General features: G+C 42.7%; 1 protein-coding gene across 3 annotated transcripts in view; it reads right to left on the bottom strand.

Annotated features, from left to right (window-relative positions):
- LOC128692572 (uncharacterized) overlaps positions 1 to 24,106 on the bottom strand; it is a 48,192-nt gene that overhangs the window by 13,462 nt on the left and 10,624 nt on the right. For 2 of the 3 annotated variants that reach the window (XM_053781735.2, XM_053781742.2), the window contains exon 2: positions 6,622 to 7,738. In XM_053781735.2, the coding sequence (XP_053637710.1) occupies positions 6,622 to 7,684 (1,063 nt within the window). In that variant the 5' untranslated portion in view covers positions 7,685 to 7,738. Of the gene's footprint in view, positions 1 to 6,621; positions 7,739 to 8,530; positions 8,665 to 24,106 lie in introns of all 3 variants that reach the window. The other variant, XM_053781750.2, reaches the window with a different exon arrangement.

A 24,106-nucleotide genomic window follows, 5' to 3' on the forward strand; every position in this document is an offset into this window, starting at 1 on the left:
CTCAAGTCTTACCTCAGCAACAGAAGCCAATATGTGTACGCAAATGGGGCAAGCTCTTCCGCACAACCAATTACAGTTGGTGTCCCACAGGGAAGTGTCCTTGGCCCTCTTCTCTTTCTCCTATACATAAATGACCTACCAAATGCTTCGCAATTACTCAAACCCACACTTTTTGCAGATGACACTACATACGTCTTCTCTCACCCGAGCCCAGTCACGCTAGCCAATACTGTAAATACCGAATTACAGAAAATATCTACCTGGATGAGGACTAACAAACTTACACTAAACATTGACAAAACCTACTTCATTCAATTTGGTAACAGAGCTACAGATGTACCTCTTAACATAACAATAAACGGATCACCTATCACAAAGCTAACAGAGGGAAAATTCTTAGGAATCCACCTCGATAATAGACTCAAATTTCATACACATATACAACAAATTTCTAAGAAAATTTCCAAGATTGTAGGCATACTATCGAAGATACGGTACTATGTTCCACAGTCAGCCCTCCTGGCCCTTTATCACTCTCTTATTTACCCCTATCTCACCTATGGAATTTGTGCATGGGGCTCAACAACAATTAACCATCTCAGACCAATAATTACCCAACAAAAGGCTGCAGTTAGAATGATAACAAATTCTCGCTACAGGCAACACACTCCACCAATATTCAAAACACTCAACCTACTCACCATACAAAACATCCATACATATTATTGCACCTATTACATACATAGAACACTTAACTCTGATATTAACCCTCCCCTCAAACATCTCCTTGCCAACCTCAACAGAACACATGACCATAACACAAGGCACAGATCACTCTTTGATGTTCCTCGTGTCCATCTCACGCTATGCAAAAACTCAATGCACATAAAAGGCCCTAAAATCTGGAATTCATTACCTGTAAATATAAAAGAAACACTACCTGTTTATAAATTCAAGTCTCTTCTCAAAGTTCACTTACTCACTCAAAACCAAATAAATACTGAATAACTGAACCTTATAAATTGTATATCCAAAATGTTACTCACAATTATATCACATAAATGTTAAACCTAGGACCCAATCTAACTTTGTTATTTTTTTAAATACACTACCTAACAGAATACTCCATTCTACTGAATGTACAGCAATGCATGCAACCATATGACCTGTCTTTGTAATGCTCATTTGTGCTTTATAGTTATCTGTTTACAATAATGTCTTATCACTGATTTCATCATTGCTTAGTTAATCTTAAGTTAATTTTAAGCCAGCCCATAATGCTATGCATATAAGTGGCTTTGGCATGCTGCTCTTACCTGTATTTTTTTTGTACCTCTGTATGTATGCTAAAATTTCTAAATAAATAAATAAATAAACAAATGGCAGTGAGACGTCAAACTCCAGTCCAGCACATAAGACACTGGGCCAGCTGCCTACAATAAGATTCATCTAACTAGGATTTTTTATACACCATAGAGGAGAGTGCTCCTAAGGGTGCTAGTGCTGTCCTGGAGGAAAGTGCCCCAGAGGGTTCAAGTGATGTCCTGGAAGACAGTGTTCGTGAGGCTACTAGTGTTGTCCTGGAGGGCAGTGAAGACTAAGCTATTCAGTCCACAGAGATACAGCTGGAGATGGACCAAAAGGGGGTGATGCCTCAGGGAACAGCGTCGACACACTACCAGCGAAACCTGGTGGAAGCACTGATGTCCATACAGGGGTGAAAGATAGGGAGGAAACAGGAAAAATAAATGCACCACCAGCAAACGCAGCTACAATAAATCCTAGGAAACAGGATTACAATATATGTAAATACTATGCCTTGGGTATCTTTAGGCACGGTATATCTGGTAAAACAGGTGGGACATACACCTTTGACCATCCCAAAAAATGCCGCACCCACATGACAACAGGAGAGTGCTACTTCCCCTCCTGTAACTTATTCCACCCAGAAATGTGTCACTGATCAATCCATGAATGAAAATGCTACAATGCATACTGCCAGGCACATCATCTAAAGGGGATTAGAAGACACAGACCAGCCAGACTATGGGAAACAAAAGAGGGGAGCCATAACCTCTCCAGGGACAAAGGTTTTTTTAGGGCCAGGAAGGGGAAAAAGACTGGCAAGAAATGACAATAATCCTACACCAACTGAAAACGCTTCTAGAGCAGAGGCACGGACATTGGCCTCTACTCCAGAACAACAGATATTAGAGCCAGCGAATAAACCCCCCTAAATTCCACCAATATAACGACATTTGTCTTTGCAAACATACAGGGTCTAAAGCCGTCAAAAAACAACAAAATTTCTTACATCAAGGGACTGCTCATGGAGTCAAATGTAATGTTTGTAGCTTTCACAAAAACCCACATAAAGGATCATTATGACAGCGAAATATGGCTCCCAGGTTATAACCTATTCCGATGCGACAGACTAAACAGGCAACAAGGGGAGGGGGGGTTGGTCTGTACGTCACAGAGTCGCTCATTTGCACAGAACTACTGAACACCTCAAATGATGTAGTTGAAGTTTTGGAGGTAAAGATTGAAAATCAAAACCTTGTCATTGTGGTAGTATACAAGCTTCCAGATGCAACTTCCCAGCAATTCCAGGAGCAGCTTGTGAAAATTGACCACTGTCTGGAAAATCTTCCAACTCCTGCCCAAAACATCTTACTACTAGGAGATGACAACTTGAGACACCTAAACTGGAGGAGTATAGCAAACAATGTTTTAGCAGAGATCACCCCAGGAGGCAGCTCAGATGAAAATTCACACACACACACACACGAACTATTAAATCTCTGCACCAAATTCACCTTAAATCAGCAAATAGTAGAGCCTACACGACTAGAAAATACGCTGGACCTCATCGTCACTAACAACGACGATCTGATACGTAATATAACTGTATCAAAGACAATAAACTCAGATCACAACATAATAGAGGTACAGACACGTATGCACAGTGCTTCCGACCAGCAAAATGTGAGCAGTCATGAAGGTCTCTTCACGAAATTCAATTTCAATAACAAAAACATACAATGGGATCAAGTAAACCATGTCCTAAATGAAACAAGCTGGGAAGATATCCTAAACAACACGGATCCAAACATTTGCCTTGAAAAAATTAATTCTGCGGTTCTTGAGATCTGCTCAAGACACATTCCACTAAGAAAAAGAAAGAGAAGATGTAAACTAGAAAAAGAGAGATGCTCCCTATACAGACGAAAGCAAAGAGTCACAGAGCTGCTGAGTGGGACCAATATCTCGGAAATGCGAAGGGAGGCACTAGTCAATGAAATTGCAAATATCGAACTTAGGCTGAAGGAATCTTACAGGAGACAAGAATCACAGGAAGAACTAAAAGCCATAAAGGAAATTGAAAAAAACGAAATACTTCTCTTATGCGAAATCTAAGGGAAAACCAGCATCCAGTATTGGGCCCCTGCTTAGGCAGGATAAGATAAGATAAGATTTCGTTCGGATTTTTAACCCCGGAGGGTTAGCCAACCAGGATAACCCAAGAAAGTCAGTGCGTCATCGAGGACTGTCTAACTTATTTCCATTGGGGTCCTTAATCTTGTCCCCCAGGATGCGACCCACACCAGTCGACTAACACCCAGGTACCTATTTGCTGCTAGGTGAACAGGACAACAGGTGTAAGGAAACGTGTCGAAATGTTTCCACCCGCCGTGTGTGAAGCGGGAGCTTTAGCCACCAGGCCACCGGGCCACCGGGATGTGACATACACAGATGACAGCCAAGAAATGAGTGAGATACTAAAGTTCCAATATGACTCAGTGTTCAGCGAGCCACTGCCTAGAATAAGGGTCGACAACCCAAATGATTCTTTATGAACGAAGCCCAAAATTTGGACATCCCAAAAATCTCGGATATTATCCTAACTCCACAAGACTTTGAAGAGGCAATAAATGCACTCTGCCCCAGACCCAGACTCCTGGAATTTCGTGTTCATCAAAAACTGCAAGAAGTCCCTATCGCGTGCCTTCAGCATTTTATGGAGAGGGAGCATGGATACAGGGGTCATCCCACACACACTAAAAACAACAGACATAGCCCCACTCCACAAGGGTGGCAGTAAAGCAATTTCAAAGAATTACAGACCAATAGCACTAACATCCCATATCATAAAAATCTTTGAGAGGGTTCTAGAAAGCAAGATCGCCAACCACCTAGATACCCATCAATTACACAACCCAGGGCAACACGGATTTAGAGCAGGTCGCTCCTGCCTGTCCCAGCTACTGGACCACTATGGCAAGGTCCTGGATGCTGTGAAGGATAAACAAAATACAGAGGTAGTATACACAGACTTTGTAAAAGCTTTCAACAAGTGTGACCATGGCATAATAGCATTCAAAATGCGTGATAAAGGAATAACAGAAAAGTTGGTAGATGGATCTATAACTTCCTGACAAATAGAACACAAAGAGTAATAGTAAACAGAGTAAAGTCTGAGGCAGCCACGGTAAAAAGCTCTGTTCCACAGGGCATAGTACTCGCTCCCATTCTACTCCTCATCCTCATTTCTGACATAGAAAGAGATGTAAGTCATAGCTCCGTGTCTTCCTTTGCGGATGACACCCGGATTACCATGGCAGTGACCTCCATTAAAGACACCGCGAGACTCCAAGCGGACATCAACCAAATCTTCGAATGGGCCACTCAAAACAATATGAAGTTCAATGAGGAGAAATTTCAACTACTCAGATAAGGAAAACTTGAGGAAATTAAAATGTATCAGGGTATATAACAAATTCTAGCCATACAATAAAGCGATAAAGTAATGTGAAGGACCTGGCAGTGATAATGTCAGAGGACTTCGCCTTCAAAGACCACAACAATGTATCCACCTCATCCGCTAGGAAAATGATAGGATGGATAATGAGAACCTTCAAAACTAGGGACGCCAAACCCGTGATGATTCTCTTTAAATCGCTGGAATACTGCCCTGAAGGCTGGAATACTGTTGTACACTAACGGTCCCTTTCAAGGCTGGCGACACTGCAGAGGGAGGGATTGGTACCAAACTTGCACACGACAATCACTCCCTATGAAAGCAAAAGACTCGGCAGGAGATGCAATATTCCCCCAGTGAAAAGCAGGGGCGCAACGAGTACATTGAGAAACAACACAATAAGTGTCCGGGGTCCAAGACTGTTCAACTGCCTCCCAGCCTACATAAGGGGAGATTGCCAATAGACCCCTGGCTGTCTTTAAGAAGGCACTGGACAGGCACCTAAACCACTACCTGACAGGCACTGACAGGCACCTAAGTCAGTACCTGACCAATCGGGCTGTGGTTCATCCGCCAGCTTGCGTGCGGCCAGTAGTAACAGCCTGGCTGATCAGACCCTGATCCACCGTGAGGCCTGGTCTCAGACCAAGCCGCGGGGGCGTTGACCCCCAAAATCCTCTCCAGATAAACTCCAGGTAATAGGGAGGTTAACATGGGCCACCACTGTGACCACAAATGCAAGTTTTTACAGAAAAAAACTCCCGCCAGCGTGGCCCTGACAAACTGTAGCTCCCTCAAAGCCGTCATTATGACAACTTTGTAGCCAGCTGGCCCAATAACTTACGTGCTGGCCTGGAGTTTTACGACTCACTTGCCACCAGCTCAATCCCCACCCGTGGTATGGTTTGTATGCAATCATATCATTACGATTTCGTGAGTCCTGAACTGCACATGTCTTTTTCCACATCCTGTCGGTATCACTATACCATTTCTCATTTATCCGTTTGCGGACTGATAAAGGCCAATGAGCGGGCAAAAAGTTGTCGATACTGGATTCCAAATAACTGCATTTGTCTCCCTTTACAATTATTATTACTATTAACATTATTATCTTTGATAAATGAGACACTTGTGCAACATTTAGGTATCTTTATTCTGGAAGCGTTTTGCCAGCCAGTGGCTTCTTCAGTCCAATGCAGCGAAAGGTGAAAGATGAGAAGGAGTTTGAGGTAATCAGTCCCTCAGCCTGGAGGTGATGTGGTCAGTTCATCAATCTTGATAAAAGTGCACCATATTCGCGGATGACCTTTTTCTGCATTTGACTGAAGAAACCATTGCGTGGCGAGAAGTCTCCAGAATAACGATACTCAATGTTGCACAAGTGTCTCATTTATCAACTTCTCGGTTTTATAAACCATTTATTTACATTATTATTCTTACTGTTATATCGTGGTCTTCCAACAGTTAATCTCATCGCTGACTTTTCTATGCAACTTGTTTTGGGTTAACTTAAATTAATCAATTCTAACAGAACTTAACAACACTTGCCCGGGAGTCTTTTCTTGATGTAAGCGGACAGGAAGGCCCAGGAAAGATACTATACAAGACGGAACGTCAGAAAACTAATGCTGAGTTCAATGACGAACGTGGCTTTCAACGTTCTTAGACAAAGACAAAATTTATTTATTTGCAAAGGTTACAATGTTTGTTTACATTTTATACGTGTTGTTAGGTACAAAGAAAGCCACTAACATAGTTTATGCTGTACTTGCTTATGAGGGGTAAGCGGCTAAACTTAAATCATTAATTTTAGGGTCACTGTCAAATTAGGAGACAATATAAATGAAGTTAAGCCATACCTGTGCATGACGAATAAGTATTAATGGAGGAAGACATGGTGTAACTATGCTTGAGTCGCTTCACGTGGAAGTGTTGGTAGTAGAAGATCATGAAGACAACTCCCAAGGTGAACGCTATGAATACTAGAGCTGTCACTGGATACTGATACCAAGGAGTGGACCTGAGGCCTCCCAGCCACACAGCTACCAGAAGAGCGTTCTCAAGCAGCATGGTGATGTAGAAGGCTACCATCTTCTGCCGGGCGTTGATTTCTTGCAGGTTGATATAGCAGAATATGTAACAGAAAGCAATTAACATTGAAAATATCACCTTCTTAAACAATGGCATCTTTTCACCATGAAAGACATTCTTTGGCGAAATAAGCCAGAGGAACATGGAGATCCAGTGGAGGGCGATGACGAGGAAGACCCAGTAACCATAGAGTGTTGCATACACAGTCAGTGCCAGTGAACGAGAAGTTATGGTACCAAGACGCCAAAGGAACTGAAAAATAACTCCTAGCCAGGTCAGAATTAACCGATGGACGTTATGTCGGCGCACATTCTTATTGAAGGAAGCCAAGGCCCAACACACACTGAAAAGCGACAACGCTGTCGACACTATGTTAAGGTCAGTTAGATCAGAAAGCGCAGGTTTGCGCCAAATAAGGTAGAGCTGGATGAGCAACATGGGGGCCGCCTCACAAAATGCATGGATGAGTCGCAACATACACAAGTCGCGAACCTCATGTTTGACGTACCGAAGATCAACAGGAATAAAGAGCTTGAAGTAGCGCCAGAGGACGCCTCCCTGGACTAAATGGAGCAGGATCATGAGGGAAAGATCACAGTCTTTCTTGGCCAGGTCCTTCCTGAGGCTGGAGAAATACCACTTGAGAGAGCAGAGCTGACACACGACGAGGGAAAGGATGACGCAGGAGAGCGCCAGCGTGAACCACACCACCTCCTGCTGATCGTAGAGCGTGTAAATTGTGACCACGTCGAAAACCACATCACAGAAGTAGGAGGCCAGCGAGATGATGTTGAAGAGCACATCGCAGAGTGGGAGGAACTCCTGGGCCATGATATTGCCACTGGATACCGCTCACATCCTGCCACCGCTGCTGCACCGCCACTCCTGAAAGAACAACCTACGTTAGTTACTGCACCCCCACCACCTCCGCCACCACGTCAACACTGCTTGCTCAACACATGACAATACTCTTAAACCACAACACTTATGGGGATGGGGGCTTGGAACTGGAATAAGTAGCTGAGAGGGCTGGAGAGACGGAGGCCGTGGTTATAGGGAGAGATGTAGGAGGTTTTAGGAAAGAGGGATGAGTTGAGCGGGTAGGCTTTCTATGGAGGAGAAGTTAGGCCAAATGACACAAAAATAGCTGCGCTTTTAAGTACTGTGAGAAATAACAAATATTAATAATAGAGCAAATGACATAAAACAACATTATACTTGTCTAACAATTCACATCAAAATACCTTTAACGAAAATAACTGCTTACTATTAATATTAATAGCGGTAATGATACAAGCAGTAGTAGTGGTAGTAGTTGTGACAGCAGTAAAGGTAGTAGAAGTGACAGTAGTAGTAGTAGTAGTAGCACCAGCAGTAATAGTAGCACCAGCAGTAATAGTAGTAGTAGCACCAGCAGTAATAGTAGTAGTAGTAGCACCAGCAGTAATAGTAGTAGTAGCACCAGCAGTAATAGTAGCACCAGCAGTAATAGTAGTAGTAGTAGCACCAGCAGTAATAGTAGTAGTAGTAGCACCAGCAGTAATAGCACCAGCAGTAATAGTAGTAGTAATAGTAACAACAGTAATAGGAGTAACAGTAGTAGTAATAATAATAATAGTATGGGAGGAAACACTGGAGAGTGTTTCCTTAAGACACCTGCTGTCCCTGTTCACCTACCAGTAAAATAGGTACCTGGGTGTTAGCCGACAGATGTGGGTCGCATCTTGGGAGACAAAATTAACCTAATTTGCCCGAAATGCTCTGCATAACAAAGGGCTTTCTATACAGTATGTCACTGATGCCAGCTAGGTCTGTATACGTTGTACATGTAATTGTAGAAATAAAGATTATTATTACTATTAATCAATAAGGTTTGTTTCATAATGTGCCATATATTATATACACACCACACACATTACATATATTATATACACACCACACACATTACATATATTATATACACACCACACACGTTACATATATTATATACACACCACACACATTACATATATTATATACACACCACACACATTACATATATTATATACACACCACACACATTACATATATTATATACACACCACACACATTACATATACCCACAACACAAAATAAAACACCACTACATAATGCAAATCTCGGCTACTCATAACTTAATAACTTTACGTCTAGCTAGTGCAAGATTTCATAGTCGCCAATATATTTTTTATACTCTATTTCATAATATTCAGTACAGTATAAACATACACCACACATCACGTCACTATTTCATAATATTCAGTACAGTATAAACATACACCACACATCACGTCACTATTTCATAATATTCAATACAGTATAAACATACACCACACATCACGTCACTATTTCATAATATTCAGTACAGTATAAACATACACCACACATCACGTCACTATTTCATAATATTCAGTACAGTATAAACATACACCACACATCACGTCACTATTTCATAATATTCAATACAGTATAAACATACACCACACATCACGTCACTATTTCATAATATTCAGTACAGTATAAACATACACCACACATCACGTCACTATTTCATAATATTCAGTACAGTATAAACATACACCACACATCACGTCACTATTTCATAATATTCAATACAGTATAAACATACACCACACATCACGTCACTATTTCATAATATTCAGTACAGTATAAACATACACCACACATCACGTCACTATTTCATAATATTCAGTACAGTATAAACATACACCACACATCACGTCACTATTTCATAATATTCAGTACAGTATAAACATACACCACACATCACTATTCGCTTCTCAGATGCTCATACGTACAGAAAAATGCTTCTACTTAATGCAAGATTTTGTAGACAACTTACTGTGTTGTATATTTCACTATATTCAAAATCATTTTCAAGAAAAAAAATAAAAAAAATTATAGATTGTGTCCATAAAGAAGTGGGAAATACATGTAAGATGATATGGCTGTTTTATACCTAAGTGATTGAGATTAAAAATTATAGAATTCTTACTGATCACAAATTTTAAAGTAATAAGGCAATATAGTGTTTAAATAGCCATCCATTACATGAATGTACGTCAATATGATGACAACTATGAGTGGGTAACCTCCCATAATTGCAGAAATAATTATAAGTGACTACAAGTATATAACTATATATCTTACGACTCATGGTTTTACAGCTACCATATTCTTGCTTCCATTACCTGGAGTTTACCTGGAGAGAGTTCCGGGGGTCAACGCCCCCGCGGCCCGGTCTGAGACCAGGCCTCCTGGTGGATCAGAGCCTGATCAACCAGGCTGTTGCTGCTGGCTGCACGCAAACCAACATACGAGCCACAGCCCGGCTGATCCGGAACTGACTTTAGGTGCTTGTCCAGTGCCAGCTTGAAGACTGCCAGGGGTCTGTTGGTAATCCCCCTTATGTGTGCTGGGAGGCAGTTGAACAGTCTCGGGCCCCTGACACTTATTGTATGGTCTCTTAACGTGCTAGTGACACCCCTGCTTTTCATTGGGAGGATGGTGCATCATCTGCCATGTCTTTTGCTTTCGTAATGAGTGATTTTCGTGTGCAAGTTCGGTACTAGTCCCTCTAGGATTTTCCAGGTGTATATAATCATGTATCTCTCCCTCCTGCGTTCCAGGGAATACAGGTTTAGGAACCTCAAGCGCTCCCAATAATTGAGGTGTTTTATCTCCGTTATGCGCGCCGTGAAAGTTCTCTGTACATTTTCTAGGTCGGCAATTTCACCTGCCTTGAAAGGTGCTGTTAGTGTGCAGCAATATTCCAGCCTAGATAGAACAAGTGACCTAAAGAGTGTCATCATGGGCTTGGCCTCCCTAGTTTTGAAGGTTCTCATTATCCATCCTGTCATTTTTCTAGCAGATGCGATTGATACAATGTTATGGTCCTTGAAGGTGAGATCCTCCGACATGATCACTCCCAGGTCTTTGACGTTGGTGTTTCGCTCTATTTTGTGGCCAGAATTTGTTTTGTACTCTGATGAAGATTTAATTTCCTCATGTTTACCATATCTGAGTAATTGAAATTTCTCATCGTTGAACTTCATATTGTTTTCTGCAGCCCACTGAAAGATTTGGTTGATGTCTGCCTGGAGCTTTGCAGTGTCTGCAATGGAAGACACTGTCATGCAGATTCGGGTGTCATCTGCAAAGGAAGACACGGTGCTGTGGCTGACATCCTTGTCTATGTCGGATATAAGGATGAGGAACAAGATGGGAGCGAGTACTGTGCCTTGTGGCACGAATTATCCAGTGTTTTAATGAAAAGCTGGAAAAGGCATAACAAATGATGGAACGCAACACACACGTTCAACAGTTTTGGTACCTTTATTTCGAAACTTATCGCCTACAGAGTAGGCGTCTTCAGTTGGATACAGAAGAGTTAGCAGAAGTAGTAGAGATGTGAAGACGATGTAATCAGTCCTTCACTAGAAAGAAGTAATTTTGAGGTAGTCAGTCCCTCAGCCGGGAGAAGAATGTTGGACAAAACTCTTCTCCTGGAGGAGGAGGAGGAGGAGGAGGGGGAGGGGGAGAGGGAGGAGGAGGAGGAGGAGGAGGAGGGGGAGGAGGAGGAGGAGGAGGAGGAGGAGGAGGAGGAGGAGGAGGAGGAGGAGGAGGAGGAGGAGGAGGAGGAGGAGGAGGAGGAGGAGGAGGAGGAGGAGGATTTGGTTCAGTGCTAAGTAAATTGGGAGCTTTTGTTGGTATGAACGAGGATGTCAATATGTGCTTGCCTCGCCTCAACCAAATATCTAACAAAAGCCAGGCAAGTCTATGTGACCTTTGTGTATATAGTTAGGTTACCCAACAACTCCAGCCCTCATCCCCTCCCTCCCTATAACTTGTTCCCCACCATAACCTCCTTCCCTATATAAACTCACACATCTCCCTCAACTAACTAAACCCTCAACTTCAACCCACTCCCGTAAAGCCCCGTTTTACAAAGCCTCAACTCCCAATGAAAACAAACCCTACTAGTGAACATAACACCCTACCAGTGAGCACAAACCCTACCAAAGAATATAACACCCTACCAGTCAACACAAACCCTACCAGTGAACATAACACCCTACCAGTCAACACAAACCCTACCAGTGAACATAACACCCTACCAGTGAACACAAACCCTACCAGTGAACATACCCTACCAGTCAACACAAACCCTACCAGTGAACATAACACCCTACCAGTCAACACAAACCCTACAAGTGAACATAACACCCTACCAGTGAACACAAACCCTACCAGTGAACATAACACCCTACCAGTGAACACAAACCCTACCAGTGAACATAACAACCTACCAGTGAACACAAACCCTACCAGTGAACATAGCACCCTACCAGCCAACACAAACCCTACCAGTGAACATAACACCCTACCAGTGAACAAAAACCCTACCAGTGAACATAACATGCTACCAGTGAGCACAAACCTTACCAGTGAATATAACATCCTACCAGTCAACACAAACCCTACCAATGAACATAACACCCTACCAGTCAACATAAACCCTACCAGTGAACATAACACCCTACCAGTGAACACAAACCCTACCAGTGAACATAACACCCTACCAGTGAACACAAACCCTACAAGTGAACATAACACCCTACCAGTAAACACAAACCCTACCAATGAACATAACACCCTACCAGTGAACACAAACCCTACCAGTGAACATAACACCCTACCAGCGAACACAAACCCTACCAGTGAACATAACACCCTACAAGTCAACACAAACCCTACCAGTGAACATAACACCCTACCAGTCAACACAAACCCTACCAGTGAACATAACACCCTACCAGTCAACACAAACCCTACCAGTGAACATAACACCCTACCAGTCAACACAAACCCTACCAGTGAACATAACACACTACCAGTCAACACAAACCCTACCAGAGAACATAACACCCTACCAGTCAACACAAACCCTACCAGTGAACATAACACCCTACCAGTCAACACAAACCCTACCAGTGAACATAACACCCTACCAGTGAACATAACACCATACAAGTGAACATAACACCCTACCAGTGAACACAAACCCTACCAGTCAACATAACACCCTACCAGTGAACACAAACCCTACCAGTGAACATAACACCCTACCAGCGAACACAAACCCTGCCATTGAACATAACACCCTACCAGTGAACACAAACCCTACCAGTGAACATAACACCCTACCAGTGAACACAAACCCTGCCAGTGAACATAACACCCTACCAGTCAACACAAACCCTACCAGTGAACATAACACCCTACCAGTTAACACAAACCCTACCAGTGAACATAACACCCTACCAGTGAACACAAACCCTACCAGTGAACATAACACCCTACCAGTGAACACAAACCCTACCAGTGAACATAGCACCCTACCAGTCAACACAAACCCTACCAGTGAACATAACACCCTACCAGTGAACACAAATCCTACCAGTGAACATAACACTCTACCAGTGAGCACAAACCCTACCAGTGAACATAACAACCTACCAGTCAACACAAACCCTACCAGTGAACATAACACCCTACCAGTCAACACAAACCCTACCAGTGAACATAACACGCTACCAGTGAGCACAAACCATACCAGTGAACATAACACTCTACCAGTGAGCACAAACCCTACCAGTGAACATAACACCCTACCAGTGAACACACCCTACCAGTGAACATAACACCCTACCAGTGAACACAAACCCTACCAGTGAACATAACACCCTACCAGTCAACACAAACCCTACCAGTCAACATAACACCATACCAGTGAACATAACACCCTCCCAGTGAACATAACACCCTACCAGTGAACATAACACCCTACCAGTGAACACAAACCCTACCAGTGAACATAGCACCCTACCAGTCAACATAACACCCTACCAGTGAACATAACACCCTACCAGTCAACACAAGCCCTACCAGTGAACATAACACCCTACCAGTGAACATAACACCCTACCAGTGAACATAACACCCTACCAGTGAACATAACACCCTACCAGTGAACATAACACCCTACCAGTGAACACAAACCCTACCAGTGAACATAACACCATACCAGTCAACACAAACCCTATGAGTGAACATAACACCCTACCAGTGAACACAAACCCTACCAATGAACATAACACCCTACCAGTGAACACAGACCCTACCAGTGAACATAACACCCTACCAGTGAACACAAACCCTACCAGTGAACATAACACCCTACCAGTCAACACAAACCCTACCAGTGAACATAACACCCTACCAGTGAACACAAACCCTACCAGTGAACATAACACCCTACCAGTCAACACAAACCCTACCAGTGAACAAAACACCCTATCAGTCAACACAAACCCTACCAGTGAACATAACACATTACCAGTGAACACAAACCCTACCAGTGAACATAACACCCTACCAGTCAACACAAACCCTGCCAGTGAACATAACACCCTACCAGTGAACACAAACCTTACCAGTGAACATAACACCCTACCAGTCAACACAAACCCTACGAGTGAACATAACACCCTACCAGTGAACAAAAACCCTACAAGTGAACATAACACCCTACCAGTGAACACAAACCCTACCAGTTAACATAACACCCTACCAGTCAACACAAACCCTACTAGTGAACATAACACCCTACCAGTCAACACAAACCCTATCAGTGAACATAACACCCTACCAGTGAACATAACACCTTACCAGTGAACACAAACTCAACCAGTGAACATAACACCCTACCAGTGAACACAAACACTACCAGTGAACATAACACCCTATCAGTGAACATAACACCCTAAAAGTGAACACAAACCCTACCAGTGAACATAACACCCTACCAGTGAACACAAACCCTACAAGTGAACATAACACCCTACCAGTGAACACAAACCCTACCAGTGAACAGAAACACTCTACCAGTGAACACAAACCATACCAGTGAACACAAACACTCTACCAGTAAACACAAACCCTACCAGTGAACATAACACCCTACCAGTCAACACAAACCCTACCAGTGAACATAACACCCTACCAGTCAACACAAACCCTACCAGTGAACATAACACCCTACCAGTCAACACAAACCCTACAAGTGAACATAACACCCTACCAGTGAACACAAACCCTACCAGTGAACATAACACCCTACAAGTGAACGCAAACCCTACCAGTGAACATAACACCCTACCAGTGAACACAAACATTACCAGTGAACATAACACCCTACCAGTCAACACAAATCCTACCAGTGAACATAACACCCTACCAGTCAACACAAACCCTACCAGTGAACATAACACCCTACCAGTCAACACAAACCCTATCAGTGAACATAACACCCTACCAGTCAACACAAACCCTACAAGTGAACATAACACCCTACCAGTGAACACAAACCCTACCAGTGAACATAACACCCTACCAGTCAACACAAACCCTACCAGTGAACATAACACCCTACCAGTCAACACAAACCCTACCAGTGAACATAACACCCTACCAGCGAACACAAACCCTACAAGTGAACATAATAACCTACCAGTGAACACAAACCCTACAAGTGAACATAACACCCTACCAGTGAACATAACACCCTACCAGTGAACACAAAGCCTACCAGTGAACATAACACCCTACCAGTGAACAAAAACCCTACCAGTGAACATAACACCCTACCGGTGAACACAAACCCTACCAGTGAACATAACACCTTACCAGTCAACACAAACCCTACCAGTGAACATACCTGTAGTTTACCTGGAGAGAGATCCGGGGGTCAACGCCCCCGCGGCCCGGTCTGTGACCAGCCCTCCTGGTGGATCAGAGCCTGATCAACCAGGCTGTTACTGCTGGCTGCACGCAAACCAACGTACGAGCCACAGCCCGGCTGATCAGGAACCGACTTTACGTGCTTGTCAAGTGCCAGCTTGAAGACTGCCAGGGGTCTGTTGGTAATCCCCCTTATGTATGCTGGGAGGCAGTTGAACAGTCTCGGGCCCCTGACACTTATTGTATGGTCTCTTTACGTGTTAGTGACACCCCTGCTTTTCATTGGGGGGATGTTGCATCGCCTGCCAAGTCTTTTGCTTTCGTAGTGAGTGATTATCGTGTGCAAGTTCGGTACTAGTCCCTCTAGGATTTTCCAGGTGTATATAATCATGTATCTCTCCCGCCTGCGTTCCAGGGAATACAGGTTCAGGAACCTCAAGCGCTCCCAGTAATTGAGGTGTTTTATCTCCGTTATGCGCGCCGTGAAGGTTCTCTGTACATTTTCTAGGTCAGCAATTTCACCTACCCTGAAAGGGTTTCTAGATGGGTGGTGATCTTGCTTCTTAGGACTCTTTCAAAGATTTTAATGATATGGGATGTTAGTACTATCGGTCTGTAGTTCTTTGCTGTTGCTTTACTGCCCCTTTTGTGGAGTGGGGCTATGTCTGTTGTTTTTAGTAACTGTGGGACGACCCCCGTGTCCATGCTCCCTCTCCATACTATGGTAAAGGCTTGTGATCGGGGCTTCTTGCAGTTCTTGACGAACACGGAGTTCCATGAGTCTGGCCCTGGGGCAGAGTGCATGGGCATGTCATTTATCGCCTGTTCGAAGTCATATCGCATCATGATAACATCAGATAGGCTTGTGTTAACCAAATTCTGTGGCTCTCTCATAAAAAATTCATTTTGATCTTCGACTCTCAGTCTGGTTAGTGGCTTGCTAAAAACTGAGTCATATTGGGACTTGAGTAGCTCACTCATTTCCTTGCTGTCATCTGTGTAGGACCCATCTTGTTTAAGTAAGGGCCCAATACTTTGGGTTTCTTTCGATTTCATTTATGGCTTTTAGTTCTTCCCGCGATTCCTGACTCCTATAAGATTCCTTTAGCTTAAGTTCGATGTTTGCTATTTCTCTGACCAGTGTCTCCCTACGCATTTCAGATAGATTGACCTCTTTTAGCCGCTCTGTTATTCTTTTCCGTCGCCTGTAAAGAGAGCGCCTGTCTCTTTCTATTTTACATCTACTCCTCCTTTTTCTTAGAGGAATAAGTCTTGTGCATACATCGAGTGCCACCAAGTTAATCTGTTCTAGGCATAAGTTGGGGTCTGTGTTGCTTAGTATATCTTCCCAGCTTATATCAGTTAGGACTTGGTTTACTTGGTCCCACTTTATGTTTTTGTTATTGAAGTTGAATTTGGTGAATGCTCCCTCGTGACTAATCTCATTTTGTCGGTCTGGGGCTATGCGCATACATGTCTGAACCTCAATTATGTTGTGATCTGAGTATATTGTTTTTGATATGGTGACATTTCTTATCAGATCATCATTGTTAGTGAAGATGAGGACTAGTGTATTCTCCATTCAAGTAGGCTCTATTATTTGCTGGTTTAAATTGAATTTTGTACAGAGATTTAAAAGCTCGTGTGAGTGTGAGTTTTCATCAGAGCTGCCTCCTGGTGTTATTACTGCAACAATATTATTTGCTATATTCCTCCATTTTAGGTGCCTTAAGTTGAAATCCCCCAGGAGCAAGATGTTGGGTGCAGGAGCTGGAAGATTTTCCAGACAGTGGTCAATTTTTAACAGCTGTTCCTGGAATTGCTGGGATGTTGCATCCGGAGGCTTGTAGACTACCACAATGACTAGGTTTTGGTTCTCGACCTTTACTGCTAAAACTTCCACTACATCATTTGAGGCATTAAGCAGTTCTGTGCAAACAAGTGACTCTGCAATGTACAGGCCAAACCCCCCCCCCTTTTTTTTGCCTGTTCACTCTGTCACATCTGTATAGGTTGTAACCTGGGATCCATATTTCGTTGTCTAAGTGATCCTTTATGTGGGTCTCAGTGAAAGCCGCGAACATTGCCTTTGCCTCTGCAAGCAGTCCACGGATGAAAGGTATTTTGTTGTTTGTTGCTGGCTTTAGACCCTGTATATTTGCAAAGAAGAATGTTATCGGACTGGTGGTATTGTTGGTACTGGATGGGGGGATTTTTTTCCGGCATTAGTATCTGTATCTGTTGGTTTGGAGTGGAGGCCATCGACTGTGGTTCCACTCCTGGAATGACTGGATTTGGTGTAACGTAAACACCCTACCAATGAACACAAACTCTACCAGTGAACACAAACACCCTGCCAGTGAACACAAACCCTACCAGTGAACACAAACACCCTACCAGTGAACACAAACGCCCTACCAGTGAACACAAACTCTACCAGTGAACACAAACACCCTATCAGTGAACACAAACACCCTACCAGTGAACACAAACACCCTACCAGTGAACACAAACTCTACCAGTGAACACAAACACCCTACCAATGAACACAAACACCCTACCAGTGAACACAAACACCCTACCAGTGAACACAAACACCCTACCAGTGAACACAAACTCTACCAGTGAACACAAACACCCTACCAGTGAACACAAACACCCTACCAGTGAACACAAACACCCTACCAGTGAACACAAACTCTACCAATGAACACAAACACCCTACCAGTGAACACAAACACCCTACCAGTGAACACAAACTCTACCAGTGAACACAAACACCCTACCAATGAACACAAACACCCTACCAGTGAACACAAACATCCTACCAGTGAATACTAACCATACCAGTGAACACAAACCCTACCAGTGAACACAAACCCTAAAAGTGAACACAGACCCTACCAGTGAACAAACCCTACCAGTGAACACAAACACCCTACCAGTGAACACAAACTCTACCAGTGAACACAAACACCCTACCAATGAACACAAACACCCTACCAGTGAACACAAACATCCTACCAGTGAATACTAACCATACCAGTGAACACAAACCCTAAAAGTGAACACAGACCCTACCAGTGAACAAACCCTACCAGTGAACACAAACACCCTACCATCAGTGTAAAACGTCCACCGTAAAGCGACCACCTTGTAAAGTGACCAGCATCAGTGAAAAGTGACCATCGTCAGTATAAAGTGACCATCGTCAGTGTAAAGTGACCAGCGTCAGTATAAAGTTACCAGCGTCAGTGTAAAGTGACTAGAATCAGTGTAAAGTGATGAGCATCAGTGTAAAGTTATCAGCATCAGTGTAAATTGACCAGCGTCAGTGTAAAGTGACCAGCGTCAGTGTAAAGTGAACAGCGTCAGTATAAAGTGACCATCGTCAGTGTAAAGTGACCAGCGTCAGTGTAAAGTGACCAGCGTCAGTGTAAAGTGAACAGCGTCAGTATAAAGTGACCATCGTCAGTGTAAAGTGACCAGCGTCAGTGTAAAGTGACCAGCGTCAGTGTAAAGTGAACAGCGTCAGTATAAAGTGACCATCGTCAGTGTAAAGTGACCAGCGTCAGTGTAAAGTGACCAGCGTCAGTGTAAAGTGAACAGCGTCAGTATAAAGTGACCATCGTCAGTGTAAAGTGACCAGCGTCAGTGTAAAGTGACCAACGTCAGTGTAAAGTGAACAGCGTCAGTGTAAAGTGACCAGCGTCAGTATAAAGTGACCATCGTCAGTGTAAAGTGACCAGCGTCAGTGTAAAGTGACCAGCGTCAGTGTAAAATGAACAGCATCAGTGTAAAGTGACCAGCATCAGTGTAAAGTGACCAGCGTCAGTGTAAAGTGAACAGCATCAGTGTAAAGTGACCAGCGTCAGTGTAAAGTGACCAGCATCAGTGTAAAGTGACCAGCATCAGTGTAAAGTGACCAGCATCAGTGTAAAGTGACCAGCATCAGTGTAAAGTGACTAGTGTTAGTGTAAAGTGACCAGCATCAGTGTAAAGTGACCAACATAAGTGTAAAGTGACCAGCATCAGTGTAAAGTGACCAGCGTCAGTGTAAAGTGAACAGCATCAGTGTAAAGTGAACAGCATCAGTGTAAAGTGAACAGCATCAGTGCAAAGTGAACAGCATCAGTGTAAAGTGACCAACATCAGTGTAAAGTGACCAGCATCAGTGTAAAGTGACCAACATCAGTGTAAAGTGAACAGCATCAGTGTAAAGTGACCAGCATCAGTGTGAAATGACCAACATCAGTGTAAAGTGACCAGCATCAGTGTAAAGTGACCAGCATCAGTGTAAAGTGACCAGCATCAGTGTAAAGTGACCAGCATCAGTGTAAAGTGACTAGTGTTAGTGTAAAGTGACCAGCATCAGTGTAAAGTGACCAACATAAGTGTAAAGTGACCAGCATCAGTGTAAAGTGACCAGCGTCAGTGTAAAGTGACCAGCGTCAGTGTAAAGTGACTAGCATCAGTGTAAAGTGACTATTGTTAGTGTAAAGTGACCAACATAAGTGTAAAGTGACCAACATAAGTGTAAAGTGACCAGCGTCAGTGTAAAGTGACCAGCGTCAGTGTAAAGTGACCAGCGTCAGTGTAAAGTGACCAGCATCAGTGTAAAGTGACTATTGTTAGTGTAAAGTGACCAGCATCAGTGTAAAGTAACCAGCATCAATGTAAAGTGACTAGTGTTATTGTAAAGTGACTAGCATCAGTGTAAAGTGACCAGCATAAGTGTAAAGTGACCAGCGTCAGTCTGAAGTGACCAGCATCAGTGTAAAGTGACCAGCATAAGTGTAAAGTGACCAGCGTCAGTTTAAAGTGACTAGCATCAGTGTAAAGTGACCAGCATAAGTGTAAAGTGACCAACATCAGTCTAAAGCAACCAGTATCAGTGTAAAGTGACCAGCATCAGTGTAAAGTGACCAGCATCAGTATAGAGTAACCAGTATCAGTGTAAAGTAACCAGCATCAGTGTAAAGTGACCAGCATCAGTGTAAAGTGACCAGCATCGGTGTAAAGTGACCAGCATCAGTGTAAAGTGACCAGCATCAGTGTAAAGTGACCAGCATCAGTGTAAAGTGACCAGCATCAGTGTAAAGTGACCAGCATCAGTGTAAAGTGACCAGCATCAGTGTAAAGTGACCAGCATCAGTGTAAAGTGACCAGCATCGGTGTAAAGTGACCAGCATCAGTGTAAAGTGACCAGCATCAGTGTAAAGTGACCAGCATCAGTGTAAAGTGACCAGCATCAGTGTAAAGTGACCAACATCAGTGTAAAGTGACCAGCATCAGTGTAAAGTGACCAGCATCAGTGTAAAGTAACCAGCATCAGTGTAAAGTGACCAGCATCAGTGTAAAGTGACCAGCATCAGTGTAAAGTAACCAGCATCAGTGTAAAGTGACCAGCATCAGTGTAAAGTAACCAGCATCAGTGTAAAGTGACCAGCATCAGTGTAAAGTGACCAGCATCGGTGTAAAGTGACCAGCATCAGTGTAAAGTGACCAGCATCAGTGTAAAGTGACCAGCATCAGTGTAAAGTAACCAGCATCAGTGTAAAGTGACCAACATCAGTGTAAAGTGACCAGCATCAGTGTAAAGTAACCAGCATCAGTGTAAAGTAACCAGCATCAGTGTAAAGTGACCAGCATCAGTGTAAAGTGACCAGCATCAGTGTAAAGTAACCAGCATCAGTGTAAAGTATGGGGTTCATCTCTCTGGGGCTGGAGTGGTTGCACTAGCCAATTCGATTGAGGGGGGGTCATTGATGACTTGTCTAGGAATTTAAACTTGTAGATTATAGAGGTATGAGTGTTTGTGGAAAATGATCAAGCTGCTGTATTTACCAGGATACCTCAGGGATATGTTTAAAAGACAATATTCAAAATAAAGTTGCTAGTAAAGGCAAGGCAATTGCTCAACAAACAGAGATAGTAGAGGGCAATGGCTGACTAGCTCCCTTAAGGTTTACTATACAAATAGTAGGAGTCTAAGAAATAAGACAGATGAGCTAAGATTACTTGCAAGTGCAGGCAATATAGATATTATTGGTATAGCAGAGACCTGGTTTAACTTGAAAGATAGAGAAATGCCTTCTGAATGCAACATACAGGGTTATAAACTATACCACTCTGATAGGGTGGTGGAGTGACGATGTATGTCAGAGAAAATTTAAATTGTTTTTGTTAGACAAGATGTAAGATAAGAAACATCGGACACAGAATCTGTTTGGCTACAGTTTCTGGAAGGTCGTAAAAAATTAATTTTGGGTGTGATTTATAAGCCACCAAACCTTGATAGGGAGTGCGATAGGCTGCTATGGGACGAAATTCAAAAGGCATCTAGATATGAAAATGTTGTGTTAATGGGAGATTTTAACTTTAGACAGATTGATTGGAAAAATGTGACAGGAAATCTTGAGTCTAGTGACTTTTTTGATACAGTTCAAGACTGCTTTTTAAAACAGTTTGTGACAGAACCAACTAGAGGAAACAATCTGCTTGACTTGGTTCTTGCCAACAAAGAATCACTAGTTAATAATCTTGTGGTTAATGATGAGCTTGGGGAAAGTGATCACAAATTACTTAGTTTCAATATATCATGGAATTACCCAGATAACTGCAATCAAGTCGCTGTCCCAGATTTCCGCTTGGCCGACTTCATGGGTATGAGAAATTACCTGGGTGAGCTAAATTGGGACAACCTTACTATGTGTCAGGTAGATAGGTTTGGCTGCCAATATGACGTATTTAAGAGCATAGTGCTGGCTGCCCAGATGACTTTTGTCCCAAGAAAGGAAATTAGATCTAACAAAAATTATCTCAAATAGATGAACAATAGATTAAAACATCTCATTGGTCAAAAGAGAGGCATATATAGGCGTATCAAAAGAGGGAAAAGGCAGTTAAGAAATCAATATATTCAGTTAAAAAGAGAAATAAAAATAGGAATAAGAAAAGCAAAAAGGGATTATGAGGCTAAAGCAGCAAGGGATTCGAAGACTAACCCAAAAGGGGTTTTTCAGGTATACAGAAGTAAGATTATGAACTAGATAGGCCCACTCAGGTCAGATCACCGACAGTGATAGGGAAATGTGTGAACTTTTCAATACGTACTTCCTCTCGGTTTTTACTCAGAAAGATACTAGCAAAATTACAGAAATAATAAATTATGTAGAACAGGACGATAATAAACTATGTACGATTGCTGTAACTAGTGACATGGTCCTCAGACAAATAGAGAAATTAAAACCTAACAAATCCCCAGACCTTGATGAACTGTTTGCAAGGGTGTTAAAGGAATGTAAAGAGGAACTTAGCATACCTTTGGCTAATCTTTTCAATATATCACTACAAACTGACATAGTGCCAGACAAGTGGAAAATGGCAAATGTAATACCTATTTACAAGGCAGGTGACAGGTCCTTAGCTTCGAACTATAGACCAAAAAGCCTTACCTCCATAGTTCGTAAATTTATGGAATCAATAATTGCCGAAGCAATTCGTAGCCATCTTGAAAGGCATAAATTGCTTAATGAATCTCAGCACGGTTTTTCAAAGGGGCGTTATTGTCTTACGAATTTAATAACTTCTTTCACCAAGGTATTTGAGGAGGTAGATCATGGTATTGAATATGATATTGTGTATATGGACTTCAGTAGGGCTTTCGATAGAGTTCCACATCAGAGGCTGTTGAGAAAATTTAAGACACACGGAATAGGAGAAATTTTTACCTGGGTCGAGGCATGGTTGACAAATAGGCAGCAGAGAGTTTGCATTAATGGGGAGAAATCAGAATGGGGGCACGTCACAAGCGGTGTTCCACAGGGGTTAGTGCTGGGCCCCTTGTTCACAATCTACATAAACGACATAGATGAGGGAATAACTAGCAACATAAGCAAATTTGCTGATGACACCAAAATAAGCCGTCCAATTTATTCTAATGAGGACATTAGAGCACTCCAGGATGATTTGAATAAACTAATGCAGTGGTCGGAGAAGTGGCAGATGCAGTTTAATATAGGCAAATGCAAAGTTCTAAATGTTGAAAAGGAAAATAATCATGCGACATATAAACTAAATAATGTAGATCTTAATATTACGGACTGCAAAAAAGATTTAGGAGTTCTGGTGAGCAGTAATCTGAAACCAAGACAATAGTGCATAAGTGTTCGCAATAAAGCTAACAGAATCCGACTTCATAGCAAGAAGTATAAATAATAGAAGTCCTCAGGTTGTTCTTCAACTCTATATATCTTTGGTTAGGCCTCATTAGATTATGCTGTGCAGTTTTGGTCACTGTATTACAGAATGGATATAAATGCACTGGAAAACGTACAAAGGAGGATGACAAAGTTGATCCCATGTATCAGAAATCTTCCCTATGAGGACAAACTGGGGGGCCCCTGAATC

The sequence above is a fragment of the Cherax quadricarinatus genome, chromosome 6 (genome assembly GCF_038502225.1).
Source record: "Cherax quadricarinatus isolate ZL_2023a chromosome 6, ASM3850222v1, whole genome shotgun sequence".
NCBI lineage: Eukaryota > Metazoa > Arthropoda > Malacostraca > Decapoda > Parastacidae > Cherax > Cherax quadricarinatus.